This window comes from Pelobates fuscus, chromosome 11 (genome assembly GCF_036172605.1).
Source record: "Pelobates fuscus isolate aPelFus1 chromosome 11, aPelFus1.pri, whole genome shotgun sequence".
Classification (NCBI taxonomy): domain Eukaryota; kingdom Metazoa; phylum Chordata; class Amphibia; order Anura; family Pelobatidae; genus Pelobates; species Pelobates fuscus.
Window position 1 is genome coordinate 5,414,501 of NC_086327.1, and position 17,425 is coordinate 5,431,925.

A 17,425-nucleotide genomic window follows, 5' to 3' on the forward strand; every position below is an offset into this window, starting at 1 on the left:
GGGGGGGGAGATGAAGTCTGTGGGGAGGGGGGGGAGATGAAGTCTGTGGGGAGGGGGGGGAGATGAAGTCTGTGGGGAGGGGGGGGAAGATGAAGTCTGTGGGGAGGGGGGGGAGATGAAGAGATGAAGTCTGTGGGGAGGGGGGGGAGATGAAGAGATGAAGTCTGTGGGGAGGGGGGGGAGATGAAGTCTGTGGGGGGGGGGGGGAGATGAAGTCTGTGGGCAGGGGGGAGATGAAGTCTGTGGGGAGGGGGGGAGATGAAGTCTGTGGGGAGGGGGGGAGATGAAGTCTGTGGGGAGGGGGGGAGATGAAGTCTGTGGGGAGGGGGGAAGATGAAGTCTGTGGGGAGGGGGGAAGATGAAGTCTGTGGGGAGGGGGGGGAGATTAAGTCTGTGGGGAGGGGGTGGGTGAAGACTATGGGGAGGGGGTGAGTGAAGACTATGGGAGGGGGGGACACTATGGGACAGGGGAGAAAAAACATAAATTTTACTTACCGAAAATTTCTTTTTCCTGAAGATTAGAGGCAGTGCTTATACCACAGGGATATCCAATCTGGAGGGAAAAAACAGGCAGGCAAATCTCCAAACATTTAAACCCTCCCCTAATTACCTCCTTTCCAATAAGTAGCAGCTCCTCCTGATCATACCCAGAAAATACATAAGCCAAATAGCTGCAAAACTACTGAGTATATTAGAAAAAGGGGCGGGAATTGTAGCACTGCCTCTAATCTTCAGGAAAAAGAAATTTTCGGTAAGTAAAATTTATGTTTTTCCTTTCAGATTAGAGGCAGTGCTTATACCACAGGGATATAATAAAGCAGATCCTGAGGGCGGGTTTCAGTTCACTACTGCTTGAAGCACCTTGCGCCCAAAAGCTGCATCCTCCGAGGCCAGTATGTCCCACTTGTAGTGTCTTGAGAACGTATGGAGAGAGGACCGATTAGCAGCTGAACAAATCTGAGAAGGAGAAGCAGCTGCTCGCAGAGCCCATGACGGCGAAACAGCTCTAGTAGAAGGTGCCTTTATAGGGCCTGCAATTACTGTGCCACTCTTAGAATAAGATAACAGAATACAATCCTTCAGCCATCTAGCCAGAGAACTCTTCGAAACCATCATACCTTTTCTTTGTGCCTCTGAACAAGACAAACATACCGTTATCCTTCCGGAAGGATTCAGTAGCTTTTAGATATTGCAAAAGACATCTCTTTACGTCTAAGCAGTGAAATTTACTTTCCAAGGCATTAGACGGATTCCGACAAAAGGTCGGCAAAACCACTTCTTGTTTGACATTCGCAACAGATAAAACTTTAGTGATACATGAAGGATCGAGCTTCAGAACCTCCTTGTCCTGATGAAAACCAAAAAGGGAAAATTCGCCCGAAGAGCTTGGATCTCACATACTCTTTTAGCTGACGTAATAGCCACCGAAAAAACGGTTTTCAACGAAATCATCTTCAGGGAAGCTTCCTCCAATGGTTCAAAGGGCGGCTCACAAAGCGCGGAAAGGACCAAATTTAGATCCCAGGGAGGACAGGTTTCCCCAACATAGGGCACTAAACGTGTCAGAGCTCTGAAGAACCTTGAAATCAGAAAATTCGAGGCTAAGCATCTGAGGGAGACGAAACTGATAGCAGAAACTTGTAATTTCAATGAAGCAGGTTTAAGACCTATTGCAAATCCCATCTGAAGGAAGCTTAGAATCTTCTGGATGGATGCGGAAACAGGGTTGACTTTAAACCTACAACACCGCTGATAAAAAACTTCCAAATCCTAGCGTAGATCCTTGAAGTAGATTCCTTGTAAGTTGCCAATAAAATTTTTATAACTTCAGGATCCAGACCTTTACTCTCTAAAATCTGGAGTTCAGAAACCAGGCCGTCAATCGGAATCTCCGAAGGGTCGGAAGAGGCACCATGGCTTCCTCTAGAATTCCTCCTGAAAGAGGAAGCTTCCAAAAGGTGGCCCCTGGAAAGTTCAGAAGAACCGAGAACCAACTTCTTCTTGGCCACCAGGGAAGGATTAGGATAATCCTTACAATATCCAGCCTACTATTTGAAGTATTCTGGGAATAAGAACTACTGGCGGGAAGATATATGCCAGGTTGAACTTCCGTGGTACCGACAGGGCATCTATGATATCTGGCTGGTCTGCTGGATTTAGGGACGCAAAACGACTTGTCCTCCTGTTCATTCCGGAGGCCATCAGGTCTATCTCCGGAACACCGAAGCGGTCTGTAATGAGCTTGAAAATTCTGCATGACAAGGACCAATCTGCTTGTTTCAAATGATGCCGGCTCAGGGCATCTGCCACCACATAGAATTTCCTAAAACGTGAACTGCTGAGATCGACATAAGGTGAACTTCTGACCACAGCATGATCATTGAACAAAGGCTTTCTAATTTTGTTGATCTTGAGCCTCTCTGTTTGTTCAAATATGCCACTGTCGTTCGATAGACTGAACGAATTTGAATATGTTGATCTTTGATGAGAAACTGAAATGCCAAAAGCGCCATCCATACGGCCTTTAATTCCCTGAAGTTCGAGGAATTTCTCATATCCTTCTCTTGCCAACACCCATGCTTCATTCCAACCGACAGCCGGGATTGAGGCTGTAAACAGACCCAGTAGGCACATGGCTTCTCTGATCGAAAACACACCTTTTTCTCTGAGATTCCGGATTAAACGCTTGATCTTTAGTTTCTTCTCTTCTGGCAGGAAAACTTCATAGCGATAGAATCCAAACTTAGACCCAAGAACTGGATCCTTGAACTGGCACCAGTTCCGATTTGTTGACATTTATTAGCCAGCCATGTTTTCCAGCGATTATATAGCTGTCCCCAGGACTAACTGTAGCCGATCCTGGGACTCTGCAATAAACAGCCAGTCGTCCAAACAAGGAATGACAGCGATGCCCATACCTCTTAGAAAAGCTGAGACGACTACTAGAAGCTTTGTGAATACCCTGGGCGCCGATGACAGGCCGAAAGGCAGTGCTCTGAATTGGTAATGTCTGGTTTACCGATTGGCAGCACACAGCAAACCTTAGAAGATTTTTGCTGGATTCTGCTATGGGTACCAAAGATAGGCATCTTTAAATCCAGGGACGCAAACCAACCTACTGGATGAATAAGCAGAGTCGCTGATTTTATTGATTCCCTGAGGAATTTTAATTTGATAATCCGCCTGTTTACGGCTTTTAGGTCTATCATGGGTCTGAACGATCCAACTGGTTTTGGCACCAAGAAAAGTCCTGAATAGGTGCCTTGATGTCTTTCCTTTAGAGGAACTTCTTCCACCACTCTTTATAGTAACAGACTTGATACTTCTCGCATCAGGGAGAGTTCCATATCCAGAGAATGAACCTCGGAACATAGAAACAATTTCTTTGGGATTTGTGATAATTCTAGAGCGTATCCCTGCTTTATCACTGCGAGGACCCAGTGATCTGATGTTGTCTCTTTCCAGTGATCTAGGAAGTGACTCAACTTCTTTCCTTCCTCTGTTTTAACAACTCATCCAATTTCGAGCCGAACAGTCTACCTGGTTCAAAAGCTGGTTCACACAGTGAATTTTTAGATGCCGCATCTGCTTGACCAATTTCTAAGCCAACGCGCTCTTCTGGTGACTGTTGAAATACCCATATACTTGGCCGACAATTTCAGGCTTTCTGCAGAAGCATCTATTAAAATCAGCTGTCATCTTGATATTTTTTCATAGTTTTATCGGGTCTTCCTGTTTCTCCCGTATAGACCTTTTCTAGTTCTTCCAACCAAAGTTTTTGGGCCTTGGCAACGGATGCCCCCGCAATCAAAGCTTTAGCTTGGGCTGCAGAAGAGATGAACAACTTTTTTAAGGCGGAGTCCATGCGTATTTCCATGACATCCTTCAGCCCGCTTGAGTCTCCAATCGGTAATGTAGTCTTCTTACCTATTTGAGCAATAGGAACGCCCACTACAGGGACTGTATCCAGCTTACAGTCTTATTCCGCTTCTATGGAAAAGAGAGTTTTAAAAAATGTTTAGAAGTAAACGGCTTGTGACTTGGGAATTTTCTATTCTTTTAAATCAACTCCCTAATCTGTGGGTGAAAAGGAAACATTTTGGACTTTTTCCCTGTTTCCTCAATTTCAAAAATGCACTGCACTTCTTTGGATTCTTCTGGGAATGCAGATTCCACATTTGATGAGTCACTACCTGAATTATCGCCATAATCAGAACCACTAGTTCCTAACTAGTATCGGAACTTCCCAAGATCTCAGTCTTTTCTTAGCATGTATTACAATCTGTGAATCCTGGGCAACCGAAGGCTGGACTGACTGTAATGCTGCCGACTGCATATCCACAACTGTTTGCTGCATACTTTGTTGCAACCAGCTGAGAAAGTGGACATTTCTGTTCTTTTTGCTTCCTCTGAAGCTTCTTTTGAACACAATGAGCAAAGTTTCTTTTAACAACCATCTGTCATAGGATGGCCACACACAGAGCACATTAAAAGCTTGGCTTAGATGTACATTTCCCCTTCTCAGCAACTTTATCCAAATTTTCAGGATTACATACTGGGAACAGAAAACAAGAAAGGGAAAATAAACAAAATTTTCTCCTTAAAGATTCAGGCTAGAACCATTTAAATAAAAACTTAATCAGTCTTACCTTAAATGGCCTGAGAGTGTGTTGGAGGGCAGGTGAGAAACACACTTTGCAACCGTTCTGAGAGCTCCTGGCAAACAGAGGTTGCTGCTGGTAATGCTCCTTTTAAGTCCTGTAACCAAACAAAAACGCCAAGTTCAAATTTGGCGCCTGAATCCAGGTTCGCATTGCGCATGTGCATAGCGCTCTGCGACTCCCTGGTGGAACGCAACGCAACCTGTGCGTGCGTTCCACCGACAGGACCTCCCAGCCGACGCACGCCTGCGTCCTTCGTCAGACCGGCACCTGGCACGGCAAGAGACGGCATAATAAATTCTCAGGGACCACGCCGTCCGGCGTGTTAAACGCTACTTACCCGGACATCAAGGAAGCAGAGCCTCCCGAGCCTCAGCCCTTCTCACCTGCTTCCTGGAGAACCTCCTGTCTAACCTCCCCTGCCGAAGGCAGGCAAAGAACTGGGTATGATCAGGAGGAGCTGCTACTTATTGGAAAGGAGGTAATTAGGGGAGGGTTTAAATGTTTGGAGATTTGCCTGCCTGTTTTTTCCCTCCAGATTGGATATCCCTGTGGTATAAGCACTGCCTCTAATCTGAAAGGAAAAAAATGTTCTGTACAAACTGTCCCATAGTAAGAAACACTATGGGTCAGTTTATTCAGAATATTTTTTTTCTGGGTTTCTTCCTCTAAAAACTAGGTGCGTCTTATGGTGAGGTGCGTCTTATGGAGCGGAAAAATACGGTAGTTTGGCATGATCTCCCTGAAGTAAACCCATGTTGTCTCTGATCTTCAAATCCATGGGATTTTAGATGTTCAACAATCCTATCCTTTAACATGGTTTCCATTACTTTCCCCACTACTGAAGTAAGGCTTACTGGCCTATAGGTGCCCGACTCCTCCCTATTACCTTTCTTGTGAATGGGCACAACATTCGCTAACTACCAATCTTCTGGGACTACTCCTGTTATCAATGATTGGTTAAATAAATCTGTTAATGGTTTTGCTAGTACACCACCAAACTCTTTTAATAGCTTTGGGTGTATTCCAGCAGGTCCCATTGACTTATTTGTCTTTACTTTTGACAGTTGAAATAGAACCTCTTCCTCTGTAAACTCACGTGTAACAAATGACTAATTTGTCCTTTTTTTTAACAGAGGCCCCTTTCCTTCATTTTCAGCTGTAAATACCGAACAAAAATATTCATTGAGGCAGTCAGCTAGACCTTTATCCTCTTCTACATACCTTCCTTCTTTTGTTTTTAATTTAACTAATCCTTATTTTACTTTCCTTTTTTATTTATGTATCTAAAAAATGTTTTGTCCCACTTTTTTACTGACACTGCTATTTTCTCTTCTGTGTGTGATTTGGAAGCTCTTATAACTTGCTTAGCCTCTTTCTGCCTAATCTTATAGATCATTCTGTCTTCCTCATGCTAACTTTTTGTTTTTTTACTATTTTGGCCACATTTGCGGAGTACCACAGTGGTTTCTTGAATTTTTTGCTTTTACTGACAAGCCTAATGCAATTTTCTGTTGCCTTCAGCAGTGCAACTTTTAAAATAATCCCATTTCTCTTGGACTCCATTTAAATTGCTCCAGTCTGATAGTACAGTCGGAGCATTTCATTATATAAGATTATAGTATACCATACTCAACAGTGCTGTGGTTAAGGATTTTTTAAATCATAAGATTATTCTCTAAACAGTGAATTTTAGTTAAATCAGACGGCAAAGCTGTGGCTATAACAGAATTGGAGAATTTCTACAAATCCACTATTTTAGCCTCTGTTTTCCTGTGCACAGTTAGGCCTTGTTTTCCTGTTTTTGAACAAGTTTGTCAAATAATTTAAAATTTTTGATAAACTTTTAAAAACTATTTTATATTTAAAAATAAATAAATACATAGAGGAATATTTTTGTTATTTGTTTTTTTTTGTATTTTAGAAATGCTTATCCTAAAATATTTAAAAATCAGGACTTTAATCTGCAAACATTTGCTTTTAGCCCTATAACCGTCATCATTATGGTAAAGAATACGTATATATAAAATTAAGAATGTCATGGTCGGGAAGCCAATTACTCCATAAGAGTTTCTCTTGTTTCACAGCTTTCTTCTTACCGCAGCAGGTTAGGAGCCCAGATGATGGCGAGATTGCGTGCGTGCATTCCAGTACGCTCACTGTGTGCGCTAAGCTGTGACAGATGCCTCAACAAGTACTCAAGTGTCCTGCGGGAGTTAAAAGGTTAAAGATAAAGAAAAAGTAGAAACACAAACTTAGTAGCAGGAATGTAATACATCTATACCTACATAACACTGTGCTTAAACATTACTGTATTTAAATAAAAACTACTTTTCCTGGAGGCCTGTTCTGTAAACTTTACCTGTATGGATCTGCATACACAGTTACCATTCTGATTTTATTAAATCACTATTTTAATGAATGTTAAAAACAGCACAGCATCTTCCCAAGCAATTAGAAAGGCTTTGACAAAGCTAGACTCTGCGTTTTGTCAAGCAGAGGAAAAAATACTGAGACACAGTAATCCATACTTTGTGTCAATAATCTTTTGATTGGGTTAGAATTCCAATGAAGGACAAGATGCATGAAATCTAAAAGCAGGGCCAAATGACCGAATCTTAAACCACCTGCCTTTACTTATCAACAGGGAGATAACTCAGTAGTTAGTGCTCCAACTTCAGGTGCCATTTCTAGCAAGATCATCTTATTCTTTCATCCTTCCAAGGTCATTAAACTGGGTGATAACATCCAAACTCCAGTACGTACGTGGAAACTATCAAGGCGCACAAAGCAAGCTTCTGGTTGGATAATTTGCTATGTTTATTACCTGTAGTGCGGCGGAGGCAGCTGCTGGATAAGATCGTGCACATGGATTAACTTCTCCTCTTCGGTGGCCGCAGACATGGCTTCCTACCGCAGTAAATGGAGAGAGAATGACGTGTAACAATGTCACAATATTGACACAAGATTTATTGTCACTTGGTGTATTAACCTGGATATGTCCACAAAGAGTACATCTGATATCTCCCAAATGTAGCAGAAATAGTGTTCTTCAGTACAGTCTGTACAAATAACTAAACGCTGCTTTAGACAACGGGGTGACCTGTCCCAATTGAGAGTAAAGTATAGCCTTGTATTTAAAAGTCCCCTTGGAAAGTTTAATTTTTAAAGGCAACACACAGAAAAGATGACAATAATAATCTACAACTCGATTCGGATCCATGTCTACAGCTAGAATCAGTTGGATTCAGGTAGACTGAAACGGACACAATAGTGCACTCACTTTAATGCAAACTAAGAATAATGCGTTTTATCACGTTTGCATTTACAATAGATATCGCACCATCCTTTATTACTCCTTAAATAAGACCATTTACCTAAAACAACACTTCAATAATCAGAATAACAAATATAGCAAGTAAAATAATTTGTAAGCTAATTAAGATATTGTGTATTGAGGACATTCAGTATGCAAAGTGCATAAATTATCAAGAGCAAACGGCCTACGAGGAAGAGGTTAGAAGCCTACTGGGATATACGGTTTATGACAAAGAAACAAATATTTATATAAAAAAAAAAGCACAGATCGTTTCATTATTTGGTAACATTCCATTTGAGGACTCTTGGCCTAAACTTTACATTTACAGTTCTTTAGAACTCAGGGTATAATTGTAGAAGTTGTTGTAACAGGGTAACCGTATCACAGGGGGAATCACCACAGTTAAACTGCAATGCATTGTAATGACTTGGGCTCACTGTAAATGGATGGTATAAGCGATAAGTCAGCAGTGGGTTAGGCAATTCACGGAAGTAGAGCTTGCAGAGGGAGCTGACGCAGTGCACGTCCTGCAGGTAAGTGTCTCTCGAGAGATCCGGGATTCGCTCGCTGTCAAATTCGTGTCTAGAGAGACAGAAAACAAGAGTTATGAATTAAGTAAAAACCCCAACATGCACATTTTTTTTTTACAAAGAGAGAAAGTTACAAACCAAAAACAGCATCATAATAAATCAGTGGATAATAAATCATTATTATTGGGGCAATTCCATGATCCAAAATCAGTCCCTTACCCGACTACATGTTATGGCATTACACACCAGTACCTTCTATGATTTATAACAATGACACCCAGGGGCACAAAAGGGAGCAAAATACAAGGAGGACATTGTCCCTGCTATCAGAATAGCACATTGAGCTCTCTTTAAAAAAATAGCAGAGGAAACCAAAATTGTAAGAACACAGATAAAGACGTCATGGTCACCTCAATTACTGCGCCATCTTCTACAAAGTGATGTAATAAATAAATAAATAATAACATAGTCTTAAATTAGAGGGACAAAGGTTTAAAAATAATATCAGGAAGTATTACTTTACTGAGAGGGTAGTGGATGCATGGAATAGCCTTCCAGCTGAAGTGGTAGAGGTTAACACAGTGAAGGAGTTTAAGCATGCGTGGGATAGGCATAAGGCTATCCTAACTATAAGATAAGGCCAGGGACTAATGAAAGTATTTAGAAAACTGGGCAGACTAGATGGGCAGAATGGTTCTCATCTGCCGTCACATGCTATGTTTAAATATAAATATATATATATATACATACACACATACACATATATATATATATATATATATATATATATATATACACACATACATATACATACACATACATACATACATACATACATATACACACTGAACACAATTATAAAATGCAACACTTTATTGTTTTTCATGAGCTGAACTCAAAGATCTAAGACTTTTTCTATGTACACAAGAGGCCTGTTTCTCTCAAATATTGTTCACAAATCTGTCTAAATCTGTGTTAGTGAGCACTTCTCCTTTGCCGAGATAATCCATCCACCTCACAGGTGTGGCATATCAAGATGCTGATTAGACAGGATGATTATTGCACAGGTGTGGGATATCAAGATGCTGATTAGACAGGATGATTATTGCACTGGTGTGGGATATCAAGATGCTGATTAGACAGGATGATTATTGCACAGGTGTGCCTTGGGCTGGCCACAATAAAAGGCCACTCTAAAATGTGCAGTTTTATCACACAGCACAATGCCACAGATGTCGCAGGTTTTGAGGGAGCGTGCAATTGGCATGCTGACTGCAGGAATGTCCACCAGAGCTGTTGCCCGTAAATTGAATGTTCATTGCTCTACCATAAGCCGTCTCCAAAGGTGTTTCAGAGAATTTGGCAGTACATCCAACCGGTGTAACCACACCAGCCCAGGACTTCCACATCCATCATCTTCTCCAAGATCGTCTGAGACCAGCCACCCGGACAGCTGCTGCAACAATCGGTTTGCATAACCAAAGAATTTCTGCACACAGTGTCAGACACCGTCACAGGGAAGCTCATCTGAATGCTCGTCGTTCTCATCGGGTCTCGACCTGACTGTAGTTCGTCGTCGTAACTTGGACTTTTATTGTGGCCAACCTAAAGCACTCCTTTGCAATACTCATGCTGTCTAACCAGCATCTTGAAATGCCACACCTGTGAGGTGGATGGATTCTCTCGGCAAAGGAGAAGTGCTCACTAACAGATTTAAACAGATTTGTGAAAAATATTTGAGAGAAATAGGCCTTTTGTCTACATAGAAAAAGTCTTAGAACTTTGAGTTCAGCTCATGAAAAATGAGGGCAAAAACAAAAAAGTGTTGCGTTTATAATTTTGTTCATTGTGTATGTATATGTATATGTATATCTCATTTTTTTTTAATTCATAACAGCTTTTGCAGAGTGATAGATTGCTTGAGTCAGAGCGAGAGAGCGACAGAAATAGATTCACTAAACTCAGAAATGTAGGAAGATGAAATCTGAATATCACAACTCAGGCTACAATTGCTAAATGACTTTACTGCACTGACTATTTTAGACTAAATGTTGCCATTTGTATTTCAATTTACTGTAATTCACAGTTTAATGAATCAACCTCACAGGCACAGAGGTACTCACCGGAGTTTCTGTATGTTGGACGACACTCCCGACAGACGATAAATTCCATCCACTATCCCAAACTTCTCCAGGAACTGTGAGCAGGAGCTAAGGACTTTGGGAACTGAGAGAAGAACGAGGAACAGAGGTGAGAGAACAATACAGACAGGGAGTTATGTAATGAAAGACATAACAAGATCTTAACCCCCACAAAACTCTACGTATACAATGTGTAACAGACCAAGAGAACTAGTAATTAACATAACGCCTCCTTTTATGAATAATTCATATAAATGGTGAGAACACAAATAGGAGAGCAAAGAAAATGAAAATCTCTTTTCTATACAGTTCCTTTGCAATTCTATCAAGATAGAAATTCTATTCTCTAACCATCTTTCCAAACACCCCTAAACATGATGAGGCTCACAGATTCCGTGGAATGGTTTATTCTATACCTACTGGCACACCTCTCCTCAACCAGGAAGATACTCCACCATTAAGGAGCTTTTCTATGGGGTCTGATCTTCTCTCATAAACCTTTGCTGGTTATCCATATATGAGATAAGTAATATATCCATCACTCACGATTCTACTCATCACAAAGGATGCATAAAACTGCTCATTAGGGACAGAGGCCATAACGTGAGAGGGAGGAACCTCACCATCTTCTCCAGAATTCAGCAGGTGCTCTCCTAAGTCTGTCCCAAATACTCGCTCTCGAAGAATCCCCCGCTGTCTGAGACGTTGCTTACTGGGCCGAGACGCCATGAAACTGCGCAGTAACCCGGCCAGCTTTCCATGTCTCCTACAGACTGATAGAGAGATTACACCATGAAGCAATGAAGAGTAACGTATACACTGGAGGGGTTATAGACCGAACAGCTGGATGGAGAAACAAGACAAATGGCTAGAGAACTTACCTGGTCTGGGGGAGTTGGAGCCATGGGGAGACGAGACAGCCAATTTTACATCACCCTCTGTAAACAGACAGACAGGTAACAAAGAAACAAGACCGCTCAGCAAGCCGTGCATAGAGACAGCGCAATGATAATAATCATTCATGGAGATCCCCAACAAAGCCAGCACACGTTGGGGGTTACAGGATGGGACACAGTGAGACTTATGACAGGCAAGTTTAAATGGCATTCACATCAGACAGATACTGGCAACTAAGCATTTAGCCCAACATATATCACAGCTCATTAAGTAGACAAATGAGAAACAGAAAACCCTAAAAATCTGCTACTCAATAAATACAATACTGAGCTCAATCTATCCATAAACACAGAAGGTGACCAAAATTTATAGGAGATGGATGCAATCTGAGCCATCACAAGGGTGAGAAAATCTTGTACAAGGCGCAAATTGTAGCCTTAGCAAAAATAAATAAATAAATACACAAAAACTATATACATGTGGCTTAATGCTGGAAGTAAAACGTAAAGCAATACTAGAAATCTCCCCTGCAGAAACAAGTAACGACCCAGACAGATTGTTTACAAAGCATCAGCCACAATAGCAGCAACCAGAGACACACAGAACTAGATGCAGAGCAGCAGCTACAGACACACAGCGCCAGCACAACCAGACACACGCAGCACAAGCCACACTAGTATAAACCACAGACACACAGCACTATTCACATTAGCACAAACCACCATTTACACACAGCACCATTTACACTTGCAGAAACCAGAGACACACAAAACTAGATGCAGATTACTACACTAAATTGTATAACCACACTAGCCCTGACTCTGTTAATGCTCAGGAGGAAGCTGAAAATATTTGGGCTTTCCTGCGCCCAACGTTGGTGGGGGGCAGATCCGGCTGACCTGGGGAAACTGACTTCAATTGAAGAAATTGATTTGGCCATATACTCCTTGAAAGGCCCTAAAGCTGCAGGCCCAGACGGCTTTGATGGTAGCTATTACAAGACGTTTCGTGAGGAATTATCGTCCTGGTTCAATGACCTTATAGAGGGTGCCGCCCCGGACAGGGACATGTCTTTGGCGGATATTGTCTTATTGATGAAACCCGGCGGAGGCAATTCGGAACTGGCAAACTTTCAACCAATTTCGTTGATAAACCATGATTCCAAACTTCTAGCAAAGATTCTTGCGAACAGACTGAATCATCTGCTACCACGATTTATCCATGCTGACCAGGTGGGATTTGTTTCAGGCAGACAATTGTTCGAAAATACCAGACCTAATGTGGATATCATTTGGAGACAGGTCACCACTAAAGTGCCTTCACTGATCCGGTCACTTGACGCCTAGAAGGCGTTTGACAGGAACAAGTGGTCTTATCTCTTGGAACTATTGGCGCATATTGGCATCCCTGTTCCGTATTTAACAGCAATTCAAACTTTACACCAATGTTAGGGCACAGATTCGGATCTCGGGGGCGCAGGTTGTAACGCTCACACCGAGTAATGGCACCAAGCAGGGGTGCCCCCGGTCACCCCTGTTGTGCGTGCTACCATTGGAGCCCCTTCTGCAAGCAATCAGAACCAACCCAGGGATACAGGGGGTAATGGTGGTCAGGCAGAAATTTGTGGCATCAGGCTTTGCAGATGATGTGCTCTTAACCCTGACACACCCTAGAGACTCCATGGCGACACTGACGGACGTGTTGGAGAAATATAGTGAATAAGCGGGCTACAAAGTAAACTTGAACAAGTCAAGTGCACTTCCCATTGGCCTCTCGGCAGCAGACACGACACACATTGGTCACACATACCACATTCATATAGTTCACAATCATCTCAAGTATTTAGGTATTTGGCTGACAGCAGATCCTACCCGATTATACCAACAAAATTACATCCCTATGTTCAAATCCCTCATTGACGATATGGAGAAGTGGGTCGACAAACCAATCTCGTGGATAGGCAGTATTCAATCTGTGAAAATGAATGTCCTACCTAGAATACTATTTTTATTCCAAGCTCTGCTGGTCTAAATCACCAAATCCAATCTGGCGACTCTTCAGCAGGTCATAGGCAAATTTATATGGCAAAATAAAAACCAGTGTCAAGCAATGTCCTCTTTTGTGCTAAAGCGCGGGGGGAAGGGGGGACTTTGGTTTGCCCAATCTGTATTTTTATTACCTAGCGGCACAACTGACCCAGATCGCATTGTGGCATTCTCCCCCTGAGGAAAGACGATGGGTAGATCTGGAGTCATTGTTAATGGGTTACCACTGTTTTTCATGTGGATACCTAAGGACTATCGGCCTCCCCTTTGAACGACATGCCCTGCAATCCTGAACACCCTGAAACTATGGGACGCTAATGCTTTAAAATATGGTTTAGCATCTTTCCCTTCCCCGTTGACGCCGTTCCAGAAGAATAGGACGTCCTCCCCGGGGTATGAGAGCACACGATTTTAAAGGTATAGAATATGATTGCAGCGACTTTGCCATCTATATGAGGGAGGTTCTGATATACCCTTTGCGAAAATGAAAACTAGGGCTACCCTAAAACCTTTGGATTTCTTCCGATATATTCCACTCAGGGATTAAGCTCAGGAGGATCAGGCTAGGAAGGCTAACTTTTTTGAAAACATGTGTATACAGGAACAGTTCCCAAGGGGCTTGATTACTGCATTATACACCCACCTTAGCACCAATACCTTAGAATGGGGTGAAACGTTAGAAGGGGTTGAGTGGGAGGGAATTTGGGATCCATATGTGTCACTTTACAGCAGGGATGGGGAACCTTTGGCCCTCCAGATGTTTTGGACTACATCACCCATAATGCTCTTACAGCCATAATGTTGGCAAAGCATCAAGGGAGATTTAGTCCACAACATTTGGAGGGCCAAAGGTTCCCCATCCCTGCTTTATAGTACACCACCCCTGTCAAATTGTGTAGAATGAATATCCCCACAGACTTGTGTTGGAGAGGGTGTGGACAGAAGGGGACTTCTATTGACATGTGGTGGGTATGTCCAGACGTGCAACGATATTGGACAAAGATTAAGGATTTAATAAGGGACATTCTCAGTAGAGATGTTAAGTTTGACCCTTGGGTGTTTTTGTTGGATAGACTCATGTATGATTGGACAAAAACGGATCAAAAACATTTACACAAATTAAATTTGGCAGCTAGCTTTGGCACAGGTTAGGCTTCAGAGGGAGATCCCTTCAGTAGAAGCGGTTCCCCAAAAAAATCAAGGATACTTGCCTAATGGATAAGCCAACGGCCCAAGTGCAGGGCACCATGAAGACGTTCAAAAAGGTTTGGGGCCCTTGGATGGCCAGCGATGTAGGCAGCTAGAGGATAAGCGGGGTGGGTTCAGTTCCTCACCTCAACCGCTCTTCCGCTGTGCTCGCCTCATAAGGTCTCTGGTTTCATCCTTTATCCCCTACAGGGGGAACTCTCAGGATCATACCCCTTCAGGACGGGGGACATACCCCTGCCTAGATCTCTTTTCGGAGAGAGATTGCTTCTGGGCACTTTTGGGGTTCTCCTGTCTGGACCGTCCCGCCCCCCTGCCTCCTTTTTTGGGGTATCTGCGGCTTCCCCCTCCCATCTCATCTTTCTTCCGACTCACTTCAATCTCTTTCTGTCTGTGGTGACCAACATCTTTTAGGTGGGGCCTATAACAAAAATGGGTTTATGGTTTTCCCTGTTAGAAACATAGAATGTGACGGCAGATAAGAACCGGTAAGTCTGCCCAATTTTTTTTTAAAATACTTTCATTAGTGCCTGGCCTTATCTTGTAGTTATCCCACGCATGCTTAAACTCATTTACTGTGTTACCCTCTACCACTTCAGCTGGAAGCCTTTTCCATGCATCCACTACCCTCTCTGTTTGCTAGCTGGAGGGACGATATTGGGGCTGGTATAGAGGCGACAAAATTTGCCTTACTATTACTTTCCTGCTCACTAGTGTTCTTAAGATAGACACCGATTATTTCTTTCTTAATGTTAATATTGTTGTATTTTATTTTACGCTCAATTAAATACCCTGATGGATCGTCTTTTGGACTGGAGACACATCTCAGTTACTATGTGTAATATCTGTGTTGTAACGAATGTTTATATACACACACACACAGCGCAACCAGAGAGACACAGCACAATCCACACTAGCAGCAGCCACACACACAGCACCAACCACAGACACACAGGGCTAGCACAAACCACAGACACACTGCACCATCCACACTAGCAGCAACCAAAGACACACAGCATCATCCACACACCACAGACACAGCGCTAGCACAACCACACAGCACCATCCACACACCACAGACATACAGCACCAGCACAAACCACAGACACACAGCACCATCCACACAGCACCATTAACACTAGGAGCAACCACAGACACACAGCACCAGCACAACCACACAGCGCCATCCATATTAGCGGCAGCCACACAGCGCCATCCACACTGGCAGCAACCACAGACACACAGCACCATTCACACTAGCAGCAGCCACATTGACACAGTGCCAGAAAGCAATAACCATAAACAAAGCACCAGACAGCAGATGCAACATACATACAGAACCGGCCACAGACGCTACCAAAGACAGCAGCCCCTAATAAAGCCAGACAGATCTATGCACACACCATTTCAAACCTGGATTTCTTATTAAAGACAGTACTCACAACCCACAGCGCCATATATACTGCTTGCCAAAATGCTAAACGCACCCTGTATACCTGTTGTGGGAGAGGGGTTCTTGCTGTCTGTGATCAGCTGCACGCATTCACTAGGGAAAAATCCCACCTGGGAGAGAAAAAAGGTTACCCTGATGTCTCACTGCAGCCAGTCTTATGCAGGATGTGAATGGAGAAACATTAGAGCCCTCACCTGGAAGCTGTGTTTTCCTCTCCACCAGCTGGTGTCTTCCCGAGGTGGCATATCAATCACCGACACAATGTCTCCAACCTGCAGGAAAACCAAAACAGCAAATGGTCAATACAGCCAATAGACAACAGCAGGACAACCCAGAGGGCAAATGGCACTTCCTGACAGCCAGTGCTGACACTACATGGCAAGACCCAACCCAACCCTCCCAAATTTAATTTGAAATATGTTCCCTTTCCTGGAGATTAATTATGGCATGTGCTCTCATGCCATCAATGCTTAAAATAGAAATGATCAATCTCAGGAAACATGGTGCTCCGGCTAAGCAGAATGTAGAATATCTGCTAATTAGCCTGAATTTCACACATTTGCCACAGAATGTTTAAAAAGCACCCATGATTGCATTACACCAAAATAGCACAATCTATAAAAACCCAGCTTAAATTGTCACCTCAAAGGAAAGCTCATCAGGTGCCTGCGCAGTGTATCTCTTTATCACATGAGCAGCCGCGATTGCCGGCACATTGATAGACGCCTCTTCATTTACCAACAGGCGGTTCCCATGATTATCGATCTAGATCCCAAAGAGAAGAAAAAGAAAATAGTTTAATCTCAGCAATGCTTTTTATTCAAACAGAACCATTCCTCCTCCTGTGTATTAAATATACTTTCCTGGAGACTCCCAGTCATTCCAACGATAATCTATTTATTTACAGTCCTTTTATCGCCAAGGAGGCTCGGCATACTGTTCTAAATTTAACCAGACCAGCAACTAATTAATAGAGGTTACTTATACCCAGTTTATAATCGGCTATGTGACTATTGATACAGTGTATAATTGGCTATAATCGATAGAGTGTATAATCAGCTACGTGACTATTGATACGGTTTTTAACCGGCCATGTGACTATGGATACAGTGTATAATCGGCTATGTTACTATGGATACAGTGTATAATCAGCTATGTGACTATGGATACAGT

General features: G+C 42.8%; 1 protein-coding gene across 4 annotated transcripts in view; it reads right to left on the reverse strand.

Moving 5' to 3' along the window:
• Positions 1-17,425, reverse strand: part of ARHGAP33 (Rho GTPase activating protein 33) — a 93,665-nt gene that overhangs the window by 10,797 nt on the left and 65,443 nt on the right. For 3 of the 4 annotated variants that reach the window (XM_063436572.1, XM_063436574.1, XM_063436575.1), the window contains 9 exons: positions 16,895-17,017; positions 16,447-16,524; positions 16,287-16,362; positions 11,533-11,589; positions 11,275-11,424; positions 10,634-10,736; positions 8,418-8,562; positions 7,489-7,571; positions 6,761-6,868 (listed from right to left, as the gene is read on the reverse strand). In XM_063436572.1, coding sequence (XP_063292642.1) covers positions 6,761-6,868; positions 7,489-7,571; positions 8,418-8,562; positions 10,634-10,736; positions 11,275-11,424; positions 11,533-11,589; positions 16,287-16,362; positions 16,447-16,524; positions 16,895-17,017 — 923 coding nt within the window. The remainder of the gene's footprint in view (positions 1-6,760; positions 6,869-7,488; positions 7,572-8,417; positions 8,563-10,633; positions 10,737-11,274; positions 11,425-11,532; positions 11,590-16,286; positions 16,363-16,446; positions 16,525-16,894; positions 17,018-17,425) is intronic. The other variant, XM_063436573.1, reaches the window with a different exon arrangement.